At 35.8% G+C, this 22,837-nt stretch overlaps 1 protein-coding gene across 3 annotated transcripts in view; it reads left to right on the top strand.

The window, feature by feature from the left end:
- The window catches only part of SRBD1 (S1 RNA binding domain 1), a 228,083-nt gene that overhangs the window by 37,532 nt on the left and 167,714 nt on the right, over positions 1-22,837 (top strand). For all 3 annotated transcript variants that reach the window (XM_043468470.1, XM_043468468.1, XM_043468471.1), the window contains exons 10-12: positions 14,674-14,777; positions 17,678-17,785; positions 21,551-21,708. In XM_043468470.1, coding sequence (XP_043324405.1) covers positions 14,674-14,777; positions 17,678-17,785; positions 21,551-21,708 — 370 coding nt within the window. The remainder of the gene's footprint in view (positions 1-14,673; positions 14,778-17,677; positions 17,786-21,550; positions 21,709-22,837) is intronic.

Raw genomic sequence — 22,837 nt, 5'->3', positions numbered from 1 at the left:
TTTAAGGGTACAATTTAGTAATGTTAAGTATATTGACATTATTGTGCAACTGATCTCCAGGTTTTTTGTTTTTTTATCTTGCAAAACAGCTTTTGTGAGTGTAGAATTCTTGGTTGACAGTTTTTTCTTTTCGCACTTTGAGTATGTCATCCCACTATCTTTTGACATACATCGTTTTGATGAGAAATCAGCTGGTAATCTTACTAAGCCTTTGCACATGATGAATTGCCTTTCTTCATTCAAGATTCCCTTTTGACAATTTTATTATAATTTGTCTTGCTGTGGATCTCCAAGTTTATTCTTCTTGGAGTTTGTTGTGATTTTTGGTTGTGTAGATAGGTGTTTTTCATCAAAATTGGAAAAATTATTGCCATTAGTTTTTCAAATATTCTTTGAACACTTTTCTCTCCTGAGTTTCCTGTTAAATGTGTGTTGGCACGCTTTAGAGTATCCCACGAGTCTCTTAGGCTCTGTTCATTTCTTTTCTTTCTTCTTCTCAGACTGTAATCTCAATTGACATATCTTCAAGTTGATTCTTCTCCTTGTTCAAATTGACTATTGAAACCCTTAAGTAAATTTTTCATTTCAGTGATTGTACTTCTTTGCTCAGGAATTTCTCTGGTTCTTTTTTATGATTCCCAGTTCTGTTGATATTCTGTATTTGTTGGGACAACATTCTCATGGTTTCTTTTAGGTCTCTGTTTATGATTTCCTTTAACTGAGCATATTTATAACAGTTTCTGTTCAGTTCAGTTGCTCAGTCATGTCCAACTCTCTGTGACCCCATGGACTACAGCACTCCAGGCCTCCCTGTCCATCACCAACTCCTGGAGTTTACCCAAATTCATGTCCGTCAAGTCAGTGATGCCATCCAACCATCTCATCCTCTGTCATCCCCTTCTCCTCCTGCCTTCAATCTTTCCCAGCATCAGGATCTTTTCAAATGAGTCAGCTCTTTGCATCAGGTGGCCAAAGTATTGGAGTTGCAGCTTCAACATCAGTCCTTCCAATGAACACCCAGGACTGATCTCCTTTAGGATGGACTGGTTGGATCTCCTTGCAGTCCAAGGAACTTTCAAAAGTCTTCTCCAACACCACAGTTCAGAAGCATCAATTCTTCGGTGCTCCGCTTTCTTTATAGTCCAGCTCTCACATCCATTCATGACTACTGGAAAAACCATAGCCTTGACTAGACAGTTTAAAGTGTGTCCATTAATGCCAAGGTCTGAGCTTCCTCAGAGGCAGTTTCTATTAGTTTCTTTTTTACTGTGAACGTTTGCCTGCCTTGTAATTTGTTGTTAAAACGTGCCAGTTTGAATAAGTTGTCAACACTGAAAATTAGGTTCTCCTCCTCACCAGCATTTGTTGTTATTGCTGTTATTATTTTGTGGTTTGTTAGGGACTTCTAAATTGTTTCTGTAGTCTGTATTCTCTATCATGAATACACTGAAGTCTCTGGTCCATTAGCTTCATTGATATCTGGTTACTTGACAGAGATTTCCTTAATTCCTGGAGCCAAAACAAATAACACTCTCCCAGTCCTGCATATTTGCTCTTCGTTGGGACATTCATCAACGTTTAGTGAGTGTGTTTACAGCTCTACCTTAGCCTTCACTTCCTCTTTGCATGGAACTCAAAGGTCAGACAGAAGTGAAAGCTTAAGGTCTTCTTAGAGCAAGTGTCTTGTCTAGTCCTGAATACTAGACAAGACACATGACCTCTAAGATTCCCTAAAATATGCAAAAATTTTAAAAAGCCCCTTTCCCTCAAGTGTCTCATTTACTGGCTTCTTCCTTTCCCAGTTTTCTGGTCTGTCTGATGTTGCTCTAATTATAATCCCTTATCCCCAAGCGTCCCTTTACCTTTGAGACTGCAGCTAACACATTGCCTTTAAATACTTTGGACAGATACCACCCAGGAAATGACATCTGTCCTGGGGAAGCTCTGAGACAGGCAAAACAAAGGCAAGTCCTTGAGCCAAACCCTCAGGAAGCATGAAACAGATTGAAACACATAATCACAAATTTTTGAGAGTAAGGTCCATCTTATAAGGTCCATTTTGAGAATAAGGTACAGCTGTTATCTGTACCACCACTGTTGTACTGGAGAGTGGAGGGTGGTGAGTGGGTACATTAAAAGTGCTGTTTTACCAAAATTCTGCGGCTTCTTTCTTCTTTTAGTGTTCCTCTATTTGTTGTAAGTTTTCTTCTTTTTGTGTTCCTCTGGTTGTTGTAAGTTTTTGATTGGATTTCAGAGTTATGAAAAAATTGAATCTGACAGTTTATGCCAGCTTGTTAACTTCTGTAGAGGTTTGGATTTTAGAATTTCCTCCTCTAGCACTTTGGTGATATCACATTTAACAGCATGTATTCCCCTGTTCTGTTCTAAAACCAGCATGTTAGTCTTATAAAGTGTTACCTTGTTTAATTTTTTTTAGTTTGAAGTCTACTTTGACGTCAGGATTGCAACTTGTATTTCTTAATGAAAATTGATTCCATCCTTGTTTTAATCTTAACTTTTCAATTATATGAAATGCTTGCCCTTAGTTCTTTTGCTAAAAATTTCTAGTCTTCCTTTAGCTGATTGAAGCTTATTCTCTAGTCTAGTATGGAGTTGGCAGAACTTTTCTGTAAATGACCATAGAGAAAATATTTTAGACTTGGTGAGCTAGATGGCTCTTCCTGCAAATACACTACTGCCATTATAGCATGAAAGCAGTCATAGATAATACATAAGTGAATGAGCATGGTTATATTTTTAAAAAATTCTGTATGTGAAAACAGATGTTGGATTGGGTTTGGTCCATGGGCCGTAGTTTGCTGGCCTCTGCTCTTATATTAATGTTTTCTCAAGATTTTATGTGTATAGTACAGGCATGCCTTATTCCATAGAGCTTTGCTTTATTATGCTTTGCAAATACTGCCTGGTTTACAGATTGAAGGTTTGTGACGACTGTGTGTCATACAAGTCTGTTGGCACCAGTTTCCAACACTTGCTGACTTTATGTCTCTTATGTCGCATTTTGATAATTCTCACAATATTTCAAAATTTTTCATTGTTTGTTATAGTGATATGTGATCAGTGATCTTGGATGTTACTATTGTAATTGTTTTGGGGTGCCATAACCACACCTGTATAAGACAGCAAGCTGAATTAATAAGTACTATGTGTGTTCTGACTGCTTCACCAATCAGCTGTCCCCCTGTCTGTCTCCTCCTTGGACCTCACTATTTCCTGAGATACAATAATATTGACATTAGGCCATTTAATTATCCTACAGTGGCCCCTAAGTGTTCAAATGAAAGGAAGAGTTGCACATCTCTCACTTTAAATCAGAAACTAGAAATGATTAAGTTTAGTGAGAAAAACAAGTCAAAAGCTGAGATAGGCCACTGTATAGCCTCTTGTGCCAAATAGGCAGCCAAGTTGTGAATGCAAAGGATACAGTCTTGAAGGAAACTGAAACTGCTACTCTAGGGAACACAAGAATGATAAGCAAGTAAAGCAGCCTTTTGATGATATCGAGAAATTTTCAGTGGTCTAGATAGAAGATCAAAGCAGCAGTAACACTTCCTTAAGTCAAAGCCTAATCCAGAGCATGGGCCAAACTATCTTTAACTCTGTGAAGGCTGAAAGTTGAGGAGGCTGCAGAAGAAAAGTTTGAAACTAGCAGAGGTTGGTTCATGAGGTTTAAGGAAAGAAGCAATCTTCATAACCTAAAAGTGCAAGGTGGGGACTTCCCTGGTGGTGCAGTGGTTAGGACTCCATACTTCCACTGCAGGGGCACAGATTCAGTTTCTGGTTGGTGAAATAAGACGTTGTGTGCTGTTCAGCTCAACAAAAAAGAAAAAAAAAAGGAAAAAAAGGTGAAACAGCACATGCTAATGTAGAAGCTGCAGCAAGTTATTCAGAAGATCTAACTAAGATGGTTAATGAAGGTAGCTACAATAAGCAACAGATTTTCATTATAGACAAAAAACAGCCTTATACTTGAGGAAGATGCCATCTAGGACTTTCATAGCTAGAGAGGAAAAAATGCCTGGCTTCAAAGGATACGGTCTCTCTTGTTAGGGACTAATGCAGCTGGTGACTTGAAATTGAAGCCAATGCTCATTTACCAATGCTCTATAAATGGAACAACAAAGAAAGCCAGGATAACAGCACATCTGTTTACAACATGGTTTGCTGAATACTTTAAGCCTACAGTTGAGATCTACTGCTCAGGAATGAAAATGCCTTTCAAAATATTATTGCTCATTCACAGTGCACCTGGTCACCCAAGAGCTCTGATGGAGATGTTCAATGAGATTAATGTTGTTTTTATGCCTGCTAAAGCAGCTTCCACTCTGTAAGGAGTAATTTTGACTATCTAGTCTTGTTATTTATGAAATGCATTTCATAAGACTATAGGTGCTATAGAAAATGACTCCTCTCGATTTGGGCAAAGTAAATTGAAAGCCTCTAGAAAAGATTAAAAAAAATGATGATCATGGCATCTGGTCTCATCACTTCATGGCAAATAGATGGGAAAACAATGGAAACAGTGACAGACTTTATTTTGGGGGGCTCCAAAATCACTGCAGACAGTGACTGGAGCCATGAAATTAGAAGACGCTTGGTCCTTGGAAGAAAAGCTATGACAAACCTAGATAGCATATTAAAAAGCAGAGACATCACTTTGCAGACAAAGGTCCATCTAATCAAAGCTATGGTTTTTCCAGTAGTCATGTATGGATGTGAGAGTTGGACCATAAAGAAGGCTGAGCACTGAAGAATTGATGCTTTTGAACTGTGGTGTCGGAGAAGACTCTTGAGAGTCCCTTGGACTGCAAGGAGATCAAACCAGTCAATCCTAAGGAAATCAACCCTGAATATTTATTGCAAGGACTGATGCTGAAGCTGAAGCTCCAGTAATACTTTGGCCACCTGATGTGAAGAGCTGGGAAAGACCCTGATGCTGGGAAAGATAGAAGGCAGGAGGAGAAGGGGGCAACAGAGGATGAGATGGTTGGATGACATCACCGACTTGATGGACATGAGTTTGAGCAAGCTCCAGGAGGTCGTGAAGGACAGGGAAGCCTGGAGTGCTGCAGTCCCTGGGGTCTCAAAGAGTTGGACACAACTGAGCAACTGAATAAGAAGAAAGGATTCACCATTCTAGATGCCATCAAGACCATTTGTGATTCATGGGAAGAGATATGTTATCAATGTTAATAGGAATTTGGAAGAAGTTGATTTCAGTCTATGGGCGACTTTTAAGGGTTCAAGACTTCAGTGACGGAAATAACTGCAGCTATGATAGAAATAGCAAGAAAACTAGAATTAGAAGTAGAGCCTAAAGATGTGAAAGAATTGTTATCATCTCGTGACTTGACTAATGGACGAGGAGTTACTTTTTATGGATAAGCAAAGAAAGATGCTTCTGTGAGATGGAATCTGCTCGTAGTGCAGATGTTGGAAAGATTGTTCAGATGGCAACAAATGATTTATTAATAGAATGTTACATCAGCTTTGTTGATAAAGCAGTGTCAGGTTTTGAGGGGATTGATTCCAGGTTCTCCTGTGGGCAAAATGCTGTCAGCATTTGCCTGTTACAGAAAAATTGCTCCTGAAAGGTCAATTAATGTGGCAAACTTCATCATTGTCTTATTTTAAGAAATTCTCATAGCCACCCCAGTCTTCTGCAGCCACCACCCAGATCAATCAGCAGCCATCAACACTGAGGCAAGACCTTCCACTAACAAAAAGATTATGACTTGCTGAAGGTTCAGATGATAATTAGTATTATTTAGCAATGAAGTATTTAAAAAAATTTTTTATATTTATTGAAGTATAGTTGTACAATTTTATATAAATTGCAGGTTACATAGATTAATTCACAAATTTTAAAGGTTTATGCTTCATTTATAGTCATTATAAAATATTGGCTATATTCCCTGTGTTGTACAGTATATCCTTGTAGCTTATTTTATACATAGTAGCTTGCAACCCTTTTTAAAAAAAATTTTGTCTACTTACTTTTATTTCATTTTTTGACTGCCCTGGGTCTTTGTTGTGGCATGTAGGCTTTCTCTAGTTGTAGAGAGCGGGAGCTGCTGTTTGTTGCGGTGTGAGGACTTCTCACTGTGGTGACTTCTCTTGTTGTGGAGGATGGGCTCTAGAGTCCTAGCTCAGTAGTTGTGCACACAGACTTAGTTGCTCCATGGAGTGTGGGATCCTCCTGGACCAGGAGTTGAACCCATGTCCCCTGCTCTGGCAGGTGAATTCTTAACTCCTAGACCACCAGTGAAGTCCATAGTTTGTACCTCTTAATCCCCTTCCCCTATCTTTTTCTCTCCTCCATTCCCTCACCCAACTGGTACACTAGTTTGTTCTCTGTATCTGCAAATCTTTTTTTTTTTGCTGTATTCTGTAATTTGTTGTATTTTTATATTCCACATATAAGTGATATCATATAATACTTTTCTTCTCTATCTGGCTTATTTCACTTAGCATAATACCATCCCTGTTCATCCATGTTGTTGCATATGACAAAAATTTTGTTCTTTTTTATGGCTGTGTGTGTGTGTGTGTGTCTGTGTCGATATATACCACATCTTCTTTATCTGTTCTTCTGTTGAAGGACACTTAAATTGCTTCCATATCTTGGCAATTGTAAATAATACGGCTTTGAACATTGCGGTGCATGTATCTTTCTCAGTAAGTGTTTTTGTTTTGGATATACACTCAGGAGTGGAATTGCTGGGTCATATGACAGTTCTACTTATAGTTTTTTGAGGAACCTCCATACTGTTTTCCCCAGTGGCTGCACCAATTTACATTCCCAGCAACTGGGAAAAGGGTTCCCTTTTCCATATCCTCGCCAACATTTGTTATTTGTGTTCTTTTTGATGATAGCCACTTTTAAATTAAGGTATGTACATTGTTTTTTTTTTTTTTTTAAGACATATTGTTATTGTATACCTGGACTAATATATAACTAATATAGTGTAATATAACCTTTATATGCACTGGGTAACCAAAAAATATGACTTGCTTTATTGTGATAGTTGCTTTATTTTAGTAGTGTGAAACTGAATCCGCAGTATCTCTGAGATTCACCTGTATTCTCTGACTTTATGACACAGTCCCAATTGTTTCCTTTGTCCTTGATACTTGAAGGACAGCTTGGTTCAGTATAATATTTTTTGCTTGCATTTCCTTTCCTTATGTTTGTCAAATCTGTTGCTCTGTTGTCTTGCTTTGCATGTTTTTATTTGCTTGTTTTTGGAAATCAGATGTCAGTCTAATTTTCTGTTTTCTAGAAGTGCTGAAGATGTGGGTCCTGTGTTGTTCATTCCTTTACTTTATTGGTTTATAGAAGGATGAGGGAGGTTTGGAATCAGGACACTGCCAATGTTCTTTAAACCTGGAATTCCTCAAGAAATCATTTAAAAAATTTATTTTGTCCTCCTTTCTGAATTTTACTATTATAAGGACAAGATAATGAAAAAGACTAGAATGTGTTACTTTTCATAATGACGTTTAATTATCATCACTAAAATTTTTGAAAACTTAACAGTAGTATATATGTGAAAATGTTTATTTTTATTTTGTGTGTGTGTAACAACAAAGAATCTTCAGTTATGCTACAAATATTCTTGAACACTTATTGTGCATTGGTTCCTTCTTAGGGTATGTAGGTGACATGGTCCCTGCTGTTGAGCTTTTGAAGTGTTTCACTGTTACATCTAAGTTGTCTGTTTTACTTTTGTGTACACTGTATCGTATGGGGTAAAGTGCATACTTCTGTTAATTGGAAAAGTTGTTAGAGTTAAATTTTACTTACCTACTTGCTGTCTACTGATAGAGCCTAATGGAAAAGAATTCTTAGCAAAACCAGTTACTAAACTACTAAAATTCCTTTGCAGGAATGATTGTGCTGCTAGACGTTGTCTCCTTTTATTTGATTTAATTTTATTGCAACTTTGGAAAAAATAAATAGTTTTATTCTATTAAGAATAAATATGAATAATACCTCTGTTTTCAATGATTGAAAACATTTTGGTTTCTGCATTTTAAGTAGTATGCGTAGCACATGTGACATTCTGAGTTAGTTGTCGTTGCAAACCTCCCTCCCATCTCCCTTCCCGCCCCACCCTTCAGCCTGTCACAGAGCCCCTATTAGTTCCCTGGGTCTTACAGAAAATTGCCATCGGCTATCTGTTTTACACATGGTATTGTAAATTTCTGTGTTACTCTCTCCATCCATCTCCCCTTCTCCCTTCCCTCCTCCCACCTTGTCCGTAGGTCTGTTCTCTATGTCTGTTTCTCCATTGCCACCCTGAAAATAAATTCATCAGTGCCATCTCTTCAGGTTCCATATATATGTGTCAGTATATGATATTTATACTTCTCTTTCTGACTTACTTCACTCTGTATAATGGGCTCTAGTTTTGTCCACCTCATTAGAACAGATTCAAATGTGTTCCTTTTTATGGCTGAGTAGTATTCCATTTTATATATGTACCACAGCCTCTTTATCCATTTTCTGTCGATGGACATCTAGGTTGCTTCCATGTTCTAGCTATTGTAAATAGAGCTGCAGTGAACATTGGGGTATGTGTATCTTTTTCAGTTTCTATTTCCTCAGGGTATATGCCTAGAAGTGGGATTGCTGGCTTATATGGTGGTTTTATTCCCAGCTTTTTAAGGAGTCTCCACACCATCTTCCATAGTGGCTGCATCAGTTTACATTCATACCAGCAGTGCAAGAGTGTTCCCTTTTCTCCACACCCTCTTCATCATTTATTGTTTGTAGAGTTTTTGATGATGGCCATTCTGACTGGTGTGAGGTGGTATCTCATTGTAGTTTTGATTTGCATTTATCTGATAGTGATGTTGAGCATCTTTTCATGTGCTTGTTAGCCATCTGTATGTCTTCTTTGGAGGAATGTCTCTTCAGGTCCATTTCCTACTTTTTTTGATTGGGTGGTTTGTTTTTTTGGTATTGAATTGTATAAGCTGCTTGTATGTTTTGGAAATTAATTCTTTATCAGTTGTTTCCCTTGGTATTATTTTCTCCATTCTGAGGGCTGTCTTCACCTTGTTTGTACTTTACTTTGTTGTGCAAAAGCTTTCAAATTTAATTAGGTCCCACTTGTTTATTTTTGTTTTTATTTCCATTACGCTAGGGGTGAGTCATAGAAGATCTTGCTTTGATTTATGTCATTGAGTGTTCTGCCTATGTTCTCTTCTAAGAGTTTAATAGTTTCTGGTCTTACATTTATGTCTTTAATCCATTTTGAGTTCTGCTTTTTAATATGCTGTCTAGGATGGTCATAGCTTTTCTTCCAAGGAGCAAGCATCTTTTAATTTCATGGCTGCAGTCACCATCTGCAGTGATTTTGGAGCCCAAAAAATAAAGTCTGTCACTGTTTCCATTGTTTCTCCATCTATTTGCCATGAAGTGATGGAACCAGATGCCGTGATCTTAGTTTTCTGAATGTTGAGTTTTAAGGCAACTTTTTCACTCTCCTCTTTTACTTTCATCAAGAGGCTGTTTAGTTCTTCACTTTCTGTCATAAGGGTAGGGTCATCTGTGTATCTGAGGTTATTGATATTTCTCCCGGCAGTCTTGATTCCAACTTGTGCTTCATCCAGCCTGGCATTTCTCATGAAGTACTCTGCATATAAGTTAAATCAGCAGGGTGACAATATACAGCCTTGATGTACTCCTTTCCCTATTTGGAACCAGTCTGTTCCATGTCCAGTTCTAACTGTTGCTTTATGACCTGCATACAGACTTCTCAAGAGGCAGGTCAGGTGGTCTGGTATTCCCATCTCCTTAAGAATTTTCCACAGTTTTTTTGTGATCCACACAGTTAAATGCTTTGGCATAGTCAATAAAGCAGAATTAGATGTTTTTCTGGAGCTTCTTGTTTTTTCTATGATCCATCGAATATTGGCAACTTGATCTCTGGTTCCTCTGCGTTTTCTAAATCCAACTTGAAAATCTGAAAGTTCACAGTTCACGTACTGTTGAAGCCTGGCTTGGAGAATATTGAGCATTACTTTGCTAGCATGTGAGATGAGTACGCTTGTGCAGTAGTTAGAACATTCCTTGGCATTTACTTTCTTTGGGATTCAAATGAAAACCAACCTTTTCCAGTCCTGTGGCTACTGCTGAATTTTCTGGATTTGCTGACATATTGAGTGCAGCACCTTCACAGCATCATCTTTTATGATTTGAAATAACTCAACTAGAATTCGATCACCTCTACTAGCTTTGTTCGTAGTGATGCTTTATAGGAATTGTTAAATAAAAAAGCACCCACAATAATATATTTTGATATAATAGTTTATTTTTTTTCTTTAAGATAAAAATGGATTTATTTAGAGAGAAACACACTCCCCAGACAGAGTGTGGGCCATCTCAGAAGGTGAGAATGGCCTTGTAGTATATTTTTATAAATAAAGATTCTTCTACTCTATTATTGTATTCTGCATGAATACATTTGTTGCCTATAAATCCTTGGATGAAGAACTTTTATTTACTGTTGAGTGTTCCTTTCAGTATTTTAGAGAGCTGGCAGACATTGAAGGTTTTGTCCAGCCCCAAATAAAGTTTATTTTGCATTAAAAGCTTATTTTTAAGTGATTATTTCTGCCAATGTTTACCTTAGAAATATCTCAAATATATTTAAAGTGTTTTTAAAGTATCTATAGTTTTTTAAACTTTGACAATTTGTTCTGTATTTAACATTTTACTTGAAAATAGTTTTAAAATTTATATAAAGTTTCAAAAAGATATATACTTTTCCTTTTTTATGTAGCAGTGAAATTACTGAATTACATAGCAATTCTCTTTAACCTTTTGAAGAACTGCCATACTGTTGTCCAAAGTGGCTACCCTATTTTACCTTTCCACCAACACTTTATGAGGATTCTGTTTCTTTACATCCTAATCCGTATTTACTCTCTTTTTTATTGTGGCCATCTTATTATGAAGTCATATCTCATTATGGTTTTGATTTTCATTTCTCTAGTAAAAACTGATGTTGAGCATCTTTCTATGTACTCATTGAACATTTCTATATTATCTTTGAAAAAAATATGTCTGTGGCCCTTTTGAATATTTTTAGTTAGGTTGTGTCTTTTTACTGTTGAGTTATGAATTGTATGTTCTAGGTATAAGTCCTTTGTATGATGTAGGATTTGCAAAACTTTAAAAAATTTTTTTGCTAAGGGCTTTCTTTTTACTTTCTTGATGAATTCTTTGAGATATAAAGAGTATAGTCTTGTTGAAGTTGAATCTGTGTATTTTTTTCTTATGTTGATTATGCTTGTGGTGTTTTACCTAAGGCTTTATGTAACTTAAGACTATGTATTTTCTCATGTATTTTCTTCTAAGTGTTTTATATCAAGTGGTGTGATCAATATTGAGCTAATTTTTGTGTATGTTGTGTGGAAACAATCCAACTTCATACTTATGTCCCAGCGTCACTTATTGAAAAGGCTATTTTCCCCATTAAATCGTCTTAGCACCCTTGTTGACAGTCAGTTGATGGTAGATGTATAGATTTATTTTTGGACTGTCAGTTCTATTCTGTTGATCTGTATGTTTATCTTTAATGCCACACTGTTGTTTACTGTAGTTTGTAATTGAGAAGTGACAGTCCTCCAGGTTTGTTCTTTTTTAAACAAGATTGACTTGGTTATGCTGGGTCCCTTTAATTTCTATTTGAATCTTGGAATTAGTTGTTCAATTTCTGCAACAAAACCGACTGGGATTTGGTAGGGATTATATTGAATTTATGAATTAATTTGGGGATTATTGCCATTTAGCAATATTAAGCCTTTTGATCCATGGACTTGGGATGTCTTTCCATTTATTTAGGTTCAATTAAAAAAAATGTTTATAGTTTTCAAGAGTATAAGTTCTGAACTTATTTTGCTAAATTTATTCCTAAGTATTTTATTCTTGCTGGTGGTATGGTAAATAGAATTTTTAAAAATTATTTTCATAATGTTTATTGCTAGTGTGTAGAAATTGATTGTCCTGCAACCATGCTGAACTGTATTAGTTCAAATAGTTTTATAGTGAATTTCTTAGGATTTAGTGTAAGCAAGATCATATTATCTGCAAATAGAGATAGTTTTACTTCTTTCTCGTCAACCTACAGGCCTTTTATTTCTTGCGTAATTTTCCAGGATAGAACCTTTAATACAGTGTTGACTAGAAGTGCTAGAGGAGACACCTTGTAATCAAAGAGAGAAAACATCCAGTCTTTTACTATTAAATATTATGTTATCTATGGAGTTTTTGTATGTACCTTTTATCATGCTGAAGAGTTTGCTTTCTGTTCCTAGTTTATTGAGTATTTTTTATCATCAACAACTTTTTCAAATATTATTTCTGCATTTATTGACATGACCGTGTGATTTTTGTTTTTTATTCTATTGTTAATGATGTATTTATTATGTTAGCTGCTTTTTGGATGTTAAACCAACCTTGCATTCCTGGAATTAATTCCTTTTGAGCCTCATGTATAATCTTTTAAATATGTTTATGAGTTTGGTTTACTAGTATTTTATTGAGAATGTTTGCATCTATATTCATAAGAAGTAGCAGTCTTTACATTTTTCTTGCAGTGTTCTTGTCTGGTTTTGGTATTAGGGTAAACAGAATCAGGAAGGTTTTTTTATTCCTATTGTATTCTTTGAGGAGTTTGTGATGAATTGGTATTGATTCTTCTTTAAATGTTTAGTGGAATTCAGTAGTGTAGCCATATGAGCCTGGGTTTTTCCTTGTGGGAAAATTTAAAATTATTCTATTTCTGCTTGTTAGGATCATTTTGAATTTTCTGTTTCTTTTTTGTTCTGTTTTGGAAGTTGATGTCTTTTTAGGAATTTGTTCTGTTGAGTGACCTAATTTGGCATAGTTTGTTCATAGTATTCTCTTATGATCCCTTTTATTTTTATTTCTATAATATTCATATTATTGGCTCCTTTCATTCCTGGTTTTGATAATTGGAATGTCTCCTCCTTTTCCTTGGTCATCTAGTGAAAGGCTTGTTGATTTTGGTGATATTTTCCAAGACCTAGCTTCTGGTTTTGTTGATATTTTTTGTTGTTTACTATTCTGTATTTTATTTAGTTCCCTTCCATTGTTTATTATTTTCTTCCTTCTGCTTGCTTTAGGTTTGCTTTGTTTGTTCTTTTTTGAGGAGTGTTTTTAATGCATTTTAAAATAATTATTCTTTTAATGTACTAATTTAGATCAGAGACAGCTTGATCTGAATTTAAATTCCTCCTTTGCTACTTGGTAGCTTTTTGATTTGGGACAAGTTAGTCTTAGAAGAATTATCATATAAAAGTAAGATGATAGCACATGCATTGCTGGTGGCTTTGAAGATAAATGAGGTAACATATTTAGTGCTTAGATGGACCTGACAATTAGTAAGTGCTCAATAAATGGTAATGATTAGTATTTGTTAAATATTCCACTTAGAGTTTTACATGTTTGTGTTTATCTTAGTGATGTCTTTTAACAAATAATGGAAGTGTATCCTTCTAAGCCTAGTTAACAGTCCACAACCTTTCTGGCACCAGGGACCAGTTTTGTGGAAGATAATTTTTCCACAGGCCTAGGGTGTGGGAGTGGGGTAGCATGTGGGTGGATGGTTTCAGGGTGATTTAAGACCTTTACATTTACAGTGTGCTTTGTTTCTATTATTTCTATTTATTGAGTACTTTATTTCTATTTTTATTACATCAGCTCTACCGCAGATTATCAGACAGTAGATCCCAGAGGCTGGGAGCCTCTGCTTTCAGTTCAGTTCAGTTCAGTCACTCAGTCATGTCCGACTCTTTGTGACCCCGTGGACTGCAGCACAGCAGGCTTCCCTGTCCATCACCAACTCCCGGAGCTTACTCAAACTCATGTCCATTGAGTCGGTGATGCCATCCAACTATCTCATCCTCTTCTCCTGCTTTCAATCTTTTCCAGCATCAGGGTCTTTTCCAGTGAGTCAGTTCTTCGCATCAGGTGGCCAAAGTATTGGAGTTTCAGCTTCAGCATCATTCCTTCCAATGAATATTCAGAACTGATCTCCTTTAGGATGGACTGGTTGGATCTCCTTGCAGCCCAAGGGACTCTCAAGAGTATTCTCCAAAACCACAGTTCAAAAGCATCAATTCTTCGGCACTCAGCTTTCTTTATAGTCCAGTTCTCACATCCATCCATGACTACTTAAAAAACCATAACTTTGACTAGACAGACCTTTGTTGGCAAAGTAATGTCTCTGCTTTTTAATATGCTGTCTAGGTTGGTCATAGCTTTTCTTCCAAGGAGCAAGTGTTTTTTTAATTTCATGGCTGTAGTCACTGTCTACAGTAATTTTGGAGCTCTAGGTGATCAAAAACTTTCAGTTAGTAGAATCTGAAATGAGATTTTAGATCACTGAAGTCTCTTCTTGTGACTATCATAGGCTTTGTATCTCTATTTTATTTTGGAAAAAAGTATTAAAAAAATGAGTATTTTTGAATACATTCTTGGTAAATAAATGAATCCACAATTGATAGAACTCTAACCTGGGTAACCACCCAGTTTGTTTTAAGTGTTGACTGGTTAAATTGATCATTTATATATTTTGTGGATCGTCATTCTTTGCTCTATATGTTTGCACTCAGATTCTGGCAATTAACCGTGGAGAAAATTTGAAGATACTGACTGTCAAGGTTAACATTCCTGATGGAGTAAAGAAAGAGTTCTGCAGGTGGTGCATACAAAACAGGTCTGTTTATAGGTTTTTACAGAATTTTCTTTCTTTCATTTTTAAAATGCTTTATCGAGATCTATATGGAAAGATGTCCGTTGTGTTAAAAAAATAAACAATGGATAGATATAGTATCTTTTTTACATTTTTATAAAACATGTGTTAGTTGAAATAGGAACTATCTGGGAAGTATGTAAGAATTATTAATAATGGCTATTTCTGGGAAGAAGGACTTTCAGTTTAATCTGTATCATATAAATCTTTTATAAAGAGCTGTTTTCTTTTTTGAAAAAGATGAATTAACAGAAACATACTGTGTATAGTATATATGAAGTCTTTTGTTCATTAAGGATAATTGAAACAAAATTTTATCAGATATCATATGAATAATTAATGAATGACTGGCCACTAGCCTTTTTTATTTTTTAAAATCAGCTTTTAGTGTCAGTGCATGGGATAGTCTTATAAAGTAAATCATTCTGTCCCCAAATGTTTGTCATATCACTTTGAGAAAATGCTACACTAAAGTGGTTCTGTAGTAGATTGTCATGTAATAGATTTAAAGGGAACTATACCCTATATCCATTTCTCTTTTAAATATGGGAAAATGAAAGCTAGATGGAGAGAGCCTACCTTTATCTATAGATACAAAATTGGGGGCAGTATATTTCTTTGCCAAAGTGGAGTATATTTCTTTGTTTAAAAGGGTTAGCAAAGCATGTCTGTGTCAAAAACACACATGTAAGCCCTGGATCTTTTTCATTTGTTTATAGTACTTTCTTTAAAAAGTTTTTTAAAAAATTTTAATTTCTTTATTCTTAATTGAAGGATGATTGCTTTACAATATTGGTTTGATTTCTACCATACAGCAGCATGAATTAGCTCTAGGTGTACATATGTCCCTTCCCTCTTGAACCTCTCTCCCACCTCCCACCCCTGCCTACCCCTCTAGGTTGTTACAGAGCCCCAGTTTTACAGTACTTTCTTGACCCATGTAGGTATTTGAGGTTTGTGACCTCTGTCTTAATCTGCATGCTTCATTGTACACATCTTATATAGCATGTGTTTTGTATTGTGGGATTTAATTAAAGTGCTGCCCTTCTTGGTGTTTATTCAGAGATGTTTAACTGTTGAGTTAGAGGAAGCATCATCATCATAACAGTATTGCACACTTTAAAGACTGCAGTATAGTATAAACATTGCTCTCACATGTGCTCTAGGAAACCAAAAGCCTCATGTGACTCACTTAACTGCGATACTTTATTGTGGTGGTCTGGAACCTACCTACCTGACAGTATCTCTGAGGTATGCCTGTAACAGCAACAGAATATAAAAATAATAACTGTCTTAATTCACACCTTAGTTCTCCCTACCTCTCATGCCATCAGGAATAGGTGATAGCAGGAAGAAACAGGGTTTGGATGGAGGGAAGGATATATGTTCTACGTAAAATCACATTCATTCAAATTAAAAAGCAAAACTGTATTCTACTCAAGTGATACCCTTCTATGGAAGGGATTCAGTTAGTTGTTATGTAGCCTTTTGTGTGTGTGTGTGTGTCTGCGTGCATGCTCAGTTGTGTCTGTTTGTGACCCCACGGACTGTAGCCCGCCAGGCTCCTCTGTCCATGGAATTTTCCAGGCAAGAATACTGGGGTGGGTAGCCATTCCTTTCTCTAAGGGATCTTCCCAATCCAGGGATCAAACCCAGGTCTCCTGCATTGCAGGCGGATTCTTTACCGCAGAGCCACCAGGGAAGCTCTTGTATCATATTATAAATGGTTAAATATTTGTTCACTGAAATTTAGTTAATTTCCTAGCTGAGATGAATAAGGGAGATGACAGTGTCCCTGAAGTATATTAATGGTTTATTAAGAACAATTGATAAAATATTAGCATTTTTCTATTAAAGAGCCGTTGAAGGACACAGGCAGAAATGCTGTAGTTGTAGGTAGAGTACACAGGAGGGGTAGGGCTGAGTTTGTTTGTCCTTTTTAGCTTGTGTTTTTCTCTTACTATTCTTTCTCAAATTTCTACTAATGATGGGTTCCCTGGTATTTATATTTATCAGTATGTATGCAGATGTACTGCCTAGTAGAGCAGTACAACCTCAGGAATAGAGTGAGTTCTACTCAAGAATGACAAGAGGCAATGAATAAAACAAAGTTTCTCCTTTACTCAATCTATTTTAACTCTCAGGAAGAGATTAAGAAATAGTAAAAGAAGGATACAGTGCTTGTCTTAGCTTCAGCTGCCATAGCAAAATACCATAGACTGGGTGGCTTAAACAACAGAAATTTTCTCCCAGTTCTGGAAGCTGGCAGTTGAAGATCAAGGTCAGGCTGACTTGGATTTTGATGGGAACCCTCTTTGTGGCTTGCACACCATTGCCTTCTCATTATGTCCTCACCTGGCATTGTGGAGAGGCAGGCATCTGATGTTTCTTCTTATGTGGGCACTAATCCCATCATGGAGACCCTGCCTTCATGACCTCATCTAAACCTAATTATCTCCCAACAGCCCCATCTCCATCCAACTTAGGGGCTAGGGCTTCAACATACTAATTTTAGGGGCATAATTCAGTCTGTAACAGTGCTTCAGTAATTTTTGTGACTTTCTTATAACTAAAAAATTTTGGCCATTATTAATAACGCCTTGGGGACTCTCCCCAGAATAGGTTTTTCCTCCCTTAAGTTTTATATTTGGCCATGGTTACCAGGTTTTTAAAAATAAGAACTCCAGATGTCATAGTAATAATTTTCAGACATCACAGCCTCTCCTCACAGATTATGTTACTTTGGCTTCAGTAAAGTTTCTTCCCCCCCTTTTCTTTTCCACTTCCCCTCTCCTCTTCCAGGAGCCCTTTTATGGTCTTATTCTTGTTACATCAGTGTTAGTATAGGCTTTTCTTTTTTGCAGGTGGAGACCACGTGGCTTTGCAAGGCCAGAGTTAATGAAGATTTTATACAACTCACTGGATGATTCCTTTAAACGCCTTATTTATCCTCTCCTTTGTAGAGAGTTCAGGTATGCATCTTGTGTTATTTAACTTTGTGTACTGTTTATTTTTATGTATGGTAATAAGCCCATTAAAGCGTGCAGTAAATATTAGTTGATCCATTAACCAAGCCAGAGAACTGAGTCAGAATCACAGAGTCTTAAATTTAAGCCTGAATTTCAATCTGTAGAGGCATTCACATGCACAGATCACAAAACATAGCTCTTAATTACAGTATATTTTTCAAATCTTGACCACTTAATGTGTACCCCTTCCATTTCTGCAGTACCAGTCTTTCAGTTTGACAACCAAGCCAAACAAATGGTTTTATTGATGAGAGATTTGGCTTGGGAGAAACAAACTAAGCAGTTAACAGAGAAGTTAGTTGGCAGCAGTTTCAGAGGTAAGAGAGCCAAGAAAGGCATAAGGAAATCAGTAGAGTGCATGATGAATGTGTTACTATGAGAGAAAGCTAATATATATGTTTTAAACTCCAAATGGGAGTTGTTCGGAGGAATGATTATCAGCAGTGATGAGCAAATATTACGAGACTTAAAGTGACCATCTAAATGGACTAGCAGAAGAACTAAGGTTTACAAAGAACTGCAAAAGAGGTGAGGTACTGAATTATTTTAGGGAAGGAGATGGACAGAAATGTTGGGAGGTGAAACTCTCTCTTCTGCCTCTCTCCAACCTTTATCTTGGTAGTTAGCCTTTAGACACCAGCCATGCCTTCATATATTCTTTTCTTTGTGCTATAGATTTTCTTTATTCTGACTTATTTAAAGGTTTTAGCAAGAGTCACCAGAAACTATAAATTTGTAGCCATCTCTTCAGCCTCACTAGAATTTATAGCAGCCTTTGTGTTTGTCTCTTTTTCCTTTCCTGGACTTGACCATTGACTTTGGAGGCATTAGAGTAGGGAGTGAGCAGATACTTTTAAAAAGGACATATAGCTCCTTTCTGTCCAGCTTCTTTTTATCAAGGTTGTTCATTGTCTTGATTCATCCTTTTTAGCCCAGACATCCCTTAAAAATATTGTTTCTTTTGGAACCCTATCTCATTTCATGTCTGTGAAGTAACATAACTTGCATTTGAGTGCTGGGATATGATGTTTTTAAAAAGGGCTTTTGTTCTTAATGAAGAAAAAAGAAAAATTATCTTACTAAAATTTTAATTCCCTTTTTGCTATATATTTATCATTTTCTTATTTGCATATAACATCCAGTGGTGCTTTTGACATTTTTGTATATATTTGATGTGAGTATTTATATTGCCTGTGGAATAATCTCATTGAGATTTAATATATTCAGTTTGGTGTGGGATATTTAATGTATAATTCTTCTCTGACTTTCATTAGCAGTGGCAAGCGAGAGCATTTCCCTTCTCTTTTTATAAAATGCCTGTGGTTAAAAAAATATATCTTATCCCAGTCCATAAGTTGGTTTGCAGACATTGTCTACAGATGTGTCACTTGGTACAAATACTTGTAATTACCTTAACAGCAGTTGAGAGGGAAAGCCCCTTAAGATTTATTTCTTAAAGAAAATTACTTTAATTCTCTAATTAAAAAGAAATTTGTCCAAATGTAGAAAAATCGAAAGAATCAGTAAAACACAAAGGAAAAAAAAAGCACATAGTTCCACTACTTACTTTGCCAGGCTTTTTCTCCGTTCATGTGTGCATATTAAAAGAGATCATTATAGACTATATTATTTTGCAGCTACTTTACTCAGTTGACTAAAATTCATAGTCTACTTCTACATTTTTGTCTCCTTGACTTCATGATCATTTATCCATGTTGCCTTTTTTTACACATACCTCTTTCATCAAGACTACATTATCAGTATTATCAAGTGTTGTCTTCTATACTATCTTTTATTGTATCTTGATTATGCCTCCTCTTCATCTCCATCTTTACTAGGAGAAAATATATCCATGGTTAGTTCAGGATATCATTGTTTCTTATCTGAATAACTGTACTAGTGTCATAGATGATCTCTGTCTTGAATTGCCTAATACATATTCCACATTGCTGTCCTAAAATTCCCATCTGATTATTTCACACTCTTCTAACTTAAAATCCTTCAGTGGATCTTCTTTGTCTCCAAAATGAAATTCAAGCTCTTTAGAAGAACCTTTTTTCTGCAGCCCTTTGTCTTGATATTTCTTTTTACTTTTTTGTGTGATATTACTTGCTTTTCCTATAAATGAACCATGAACTTTTATATATGCTGCTTCTGTTGCCTGTAATATTTTCTCTATGCTCTTCAGCCACTCTTCTACCTTTGTTTGCTTAACTATCACTTATCCTTCTTGATTTACCTGAGAAGACATTTCTTTTAGAAAGTTCTCCTAATTTAGCCATCCCTGTCATGTATATTATACTCATCTGTTTAATTTTTCTGTTTCTTTCACTTGACAGTGATCTCCAGGGCAGGGTTGTTTTTTTTTCAGTTTTGTATCTTTCACACTGATCACAGTACCTTATGTAAGACTGAATACAAATGCTCACTCAATAAATAAAAAGTGAAGATTTAGAAGTACTTGTAATGATATTTGCATGTTGCTTGGCTGAAAATGGGGAGAATGATGTTGAAATATTAGACAAAATGAGGGAAAACTCTTAAGAAACTAAATTAACCCCAAAAAACAAATGTTTGTTAGCTTTAGTTAGCTATGTATGCCTTTAGATATGTAGATAATTCTACCTCAACACTGACCTGTGCTCTGAATTGCTTTTGTTTTTGTGGCCATTGGCATGCACTTTTTTTTTTTTTAAACTTGTCTAATAGAGAAGAGATACATTTTATAGATTCTTATTGAATTTCAGGAAATAATACATTAAGAAATTTTGTTAAGTAGATGAATGATGCAGAACTTAGTTTCCAAATGCTTCTTAAGTCCACTGTGCTCAGTCCCTTCAGCTTCAGTTGTGTCTGACTCTCTGTGATGCTGTTGACTGTAGCCCGCCAGGCTCCTCTGTCCATGGGATTCTCCAGGCAAGACTTCTGGAGTGGGTTGCCATTCCCTCCTCCGGGGGATCTTCTCGACCCAGGGATCCAACCTGGATCTCCTGCATTGCAGGCGGACTCTTTACTGCTGAGCCACCGAGGAAGCCCTTAAGTCCAGTACAGACATATATTTTTTTATCCTAGAAAAAGTTTTAAAATTAGACTTGTAAAAGCTTCTCTGGATACAATTGGAGAGTTATTTATATGAGGTATGGTTCTGGACTGATACTAGTATCTGTGATCAAGTCACATCACTGTGAGAAGGCCAAAGGGAATGGAGTAGAATGAGAAGATGGCATTGAGAGATACTTAGGTGAAGGGTGTAAAACTAAGTATTGATGGAGGAGGCTACTTGGATTCAATATTTAATCACTAATCATATGTTTATATTTTTAATCAGCTGATAAACTTCAATTTGACATTCTATGTCATGTCCAAATCTTGATATACTCTGTCTCTGTCATATACACAGATAAATATCTGTGTACATGTAGATTTCTTATATAAGGGAGAGCAGATGGAGAAGAAGGGCAGTATGACAAACTCTGCAGGTTTGATGCCACAAAATTGTGGTACATGTATTACTGAAATTAGCAAAAAGAGACTCAATGCAATTTTGTATGTGATTTTTTTTTTTCCTCTTAAGTTACTTTGTTATAATGAATGCACTAGTGAGGAATAATTATACAAAATGAATTGTGTTCTTTTTCTGGAAGAAAATTTGAATGAATGAAAACCTGAATACTTTATCTTTTTTCTTCTCCTTTTCTGTTTCTAAAGAGCCAAACTAACATCAGATGCAGAGAAGGAGTCAGTAATGATGTTTGGACGGAATCTTCGTCAGCTCCTTTTAACAAGCCCTGTCCCAGGGCGTACCTTGATGGGAGTGGATCCTGGTTATAAACACGGTTGCAAATTAGCTGTAATTTCTCCAACTAGTAAGCATATCTTTCATTTTTTTGGTATAGAAGTTGGTTGGTCATAAATTTCACTTCATGTATTTCATGAGAATGTAGAAATAATCTTAATTTTCAAGGAATAGAAGATGCTTTACTCACAAAAAGGGATATAGGAATCAGAATCATACTTTCTGTTTGTCCTATTTGTTGACCTAAACACTCAACTTTTACTTTTATGACCTTCCCTGGGTCACAGTGGAGATATTGAGGATTAACTGGATTCAGACTTTAATAACTTTATTTATCCCCCATCAACTTCTATTTGTTGTGATGCAGTTATGTATGATACATTTTAATACTGTATATATTTTAAATACCACAAGACACTTTTATTGTTTTGTCCAGTCAGTATTTTTTTTCCTGTTTACTCATTTATTTGCCCTTTCTATTATCTTCATTTCTTTCTACATTTCTGTGTAGATCACACACAGAATGTGGAGATCATTTTCTTTCTTCCCCAGACTCTAGCCTGTTACTTTTTAATGTGGATCAGGTGTTGAAAAATGGTCTCAATTTTTTTTTCTTGACTGAAAGTTTCTGATTTGCCTTCAGATTTGAAAAATATTTTGCTGGGTATAGAATTCAAGATTGGCAGTTATTTTCAGTAATTTAAAGATGTCTTTTTTCTTTTCTGACTACTAGTTTCTATTTAGAAGTCAGTCAAAAATCTTATTATTGTTTCTTTGAAGGTGATAATTTTTTCCTCTAACTGATAAAATTTTTTCTTTTCGGTTTTCAAAAGTTTCCTTACATGCTTAGTTTTTTGTGTGTGTGTATTGTTTGTTTTGAGGGGAGGAGAACATGAATTGTGCTTGAGGTTTGTAGAACTTCTTGAATCTTTTTTCTGGAATTCTAATTACATGTATTTTAGATCATTCAATTTCTTCTTCTATTTCCAATTCTTTTACTTTCCATTGACTGTCTTTATAATTAATCCTTTATTCTGCTATATCTAATGTGCTATTAAATCCACCCATTGAGTTATTTAAGGTACTATGTTTTTAAGTTTTTGAATTTCCATTTGATGCTTATGAAAATGAGTTACAGTTCTGTGGTGAACTTCTTCACCTTTTTTTTTTTTTTTGTGATTATTTACATTTTTCTTATG

Source organism: Cervus canadensis, chromosome 5 (genome assembly GCF_019320065.1).
Source record: "Cervus canadensis isolate Bull #8, Minnesota chromosome 5, ASM1932006v1, whole genome shotgun sequence".
In the NCBI taxonomy this organism is placed as follows: domain Eukaryota; kingdom Metazoa; phylum Chordata; class Mammalia; order Artiodactyla; family Cervidae; genus Cervus; species Cervus canadensis.
This window is presented reverse-complemented; position numbering and strand designations above follow the sequence as displayed.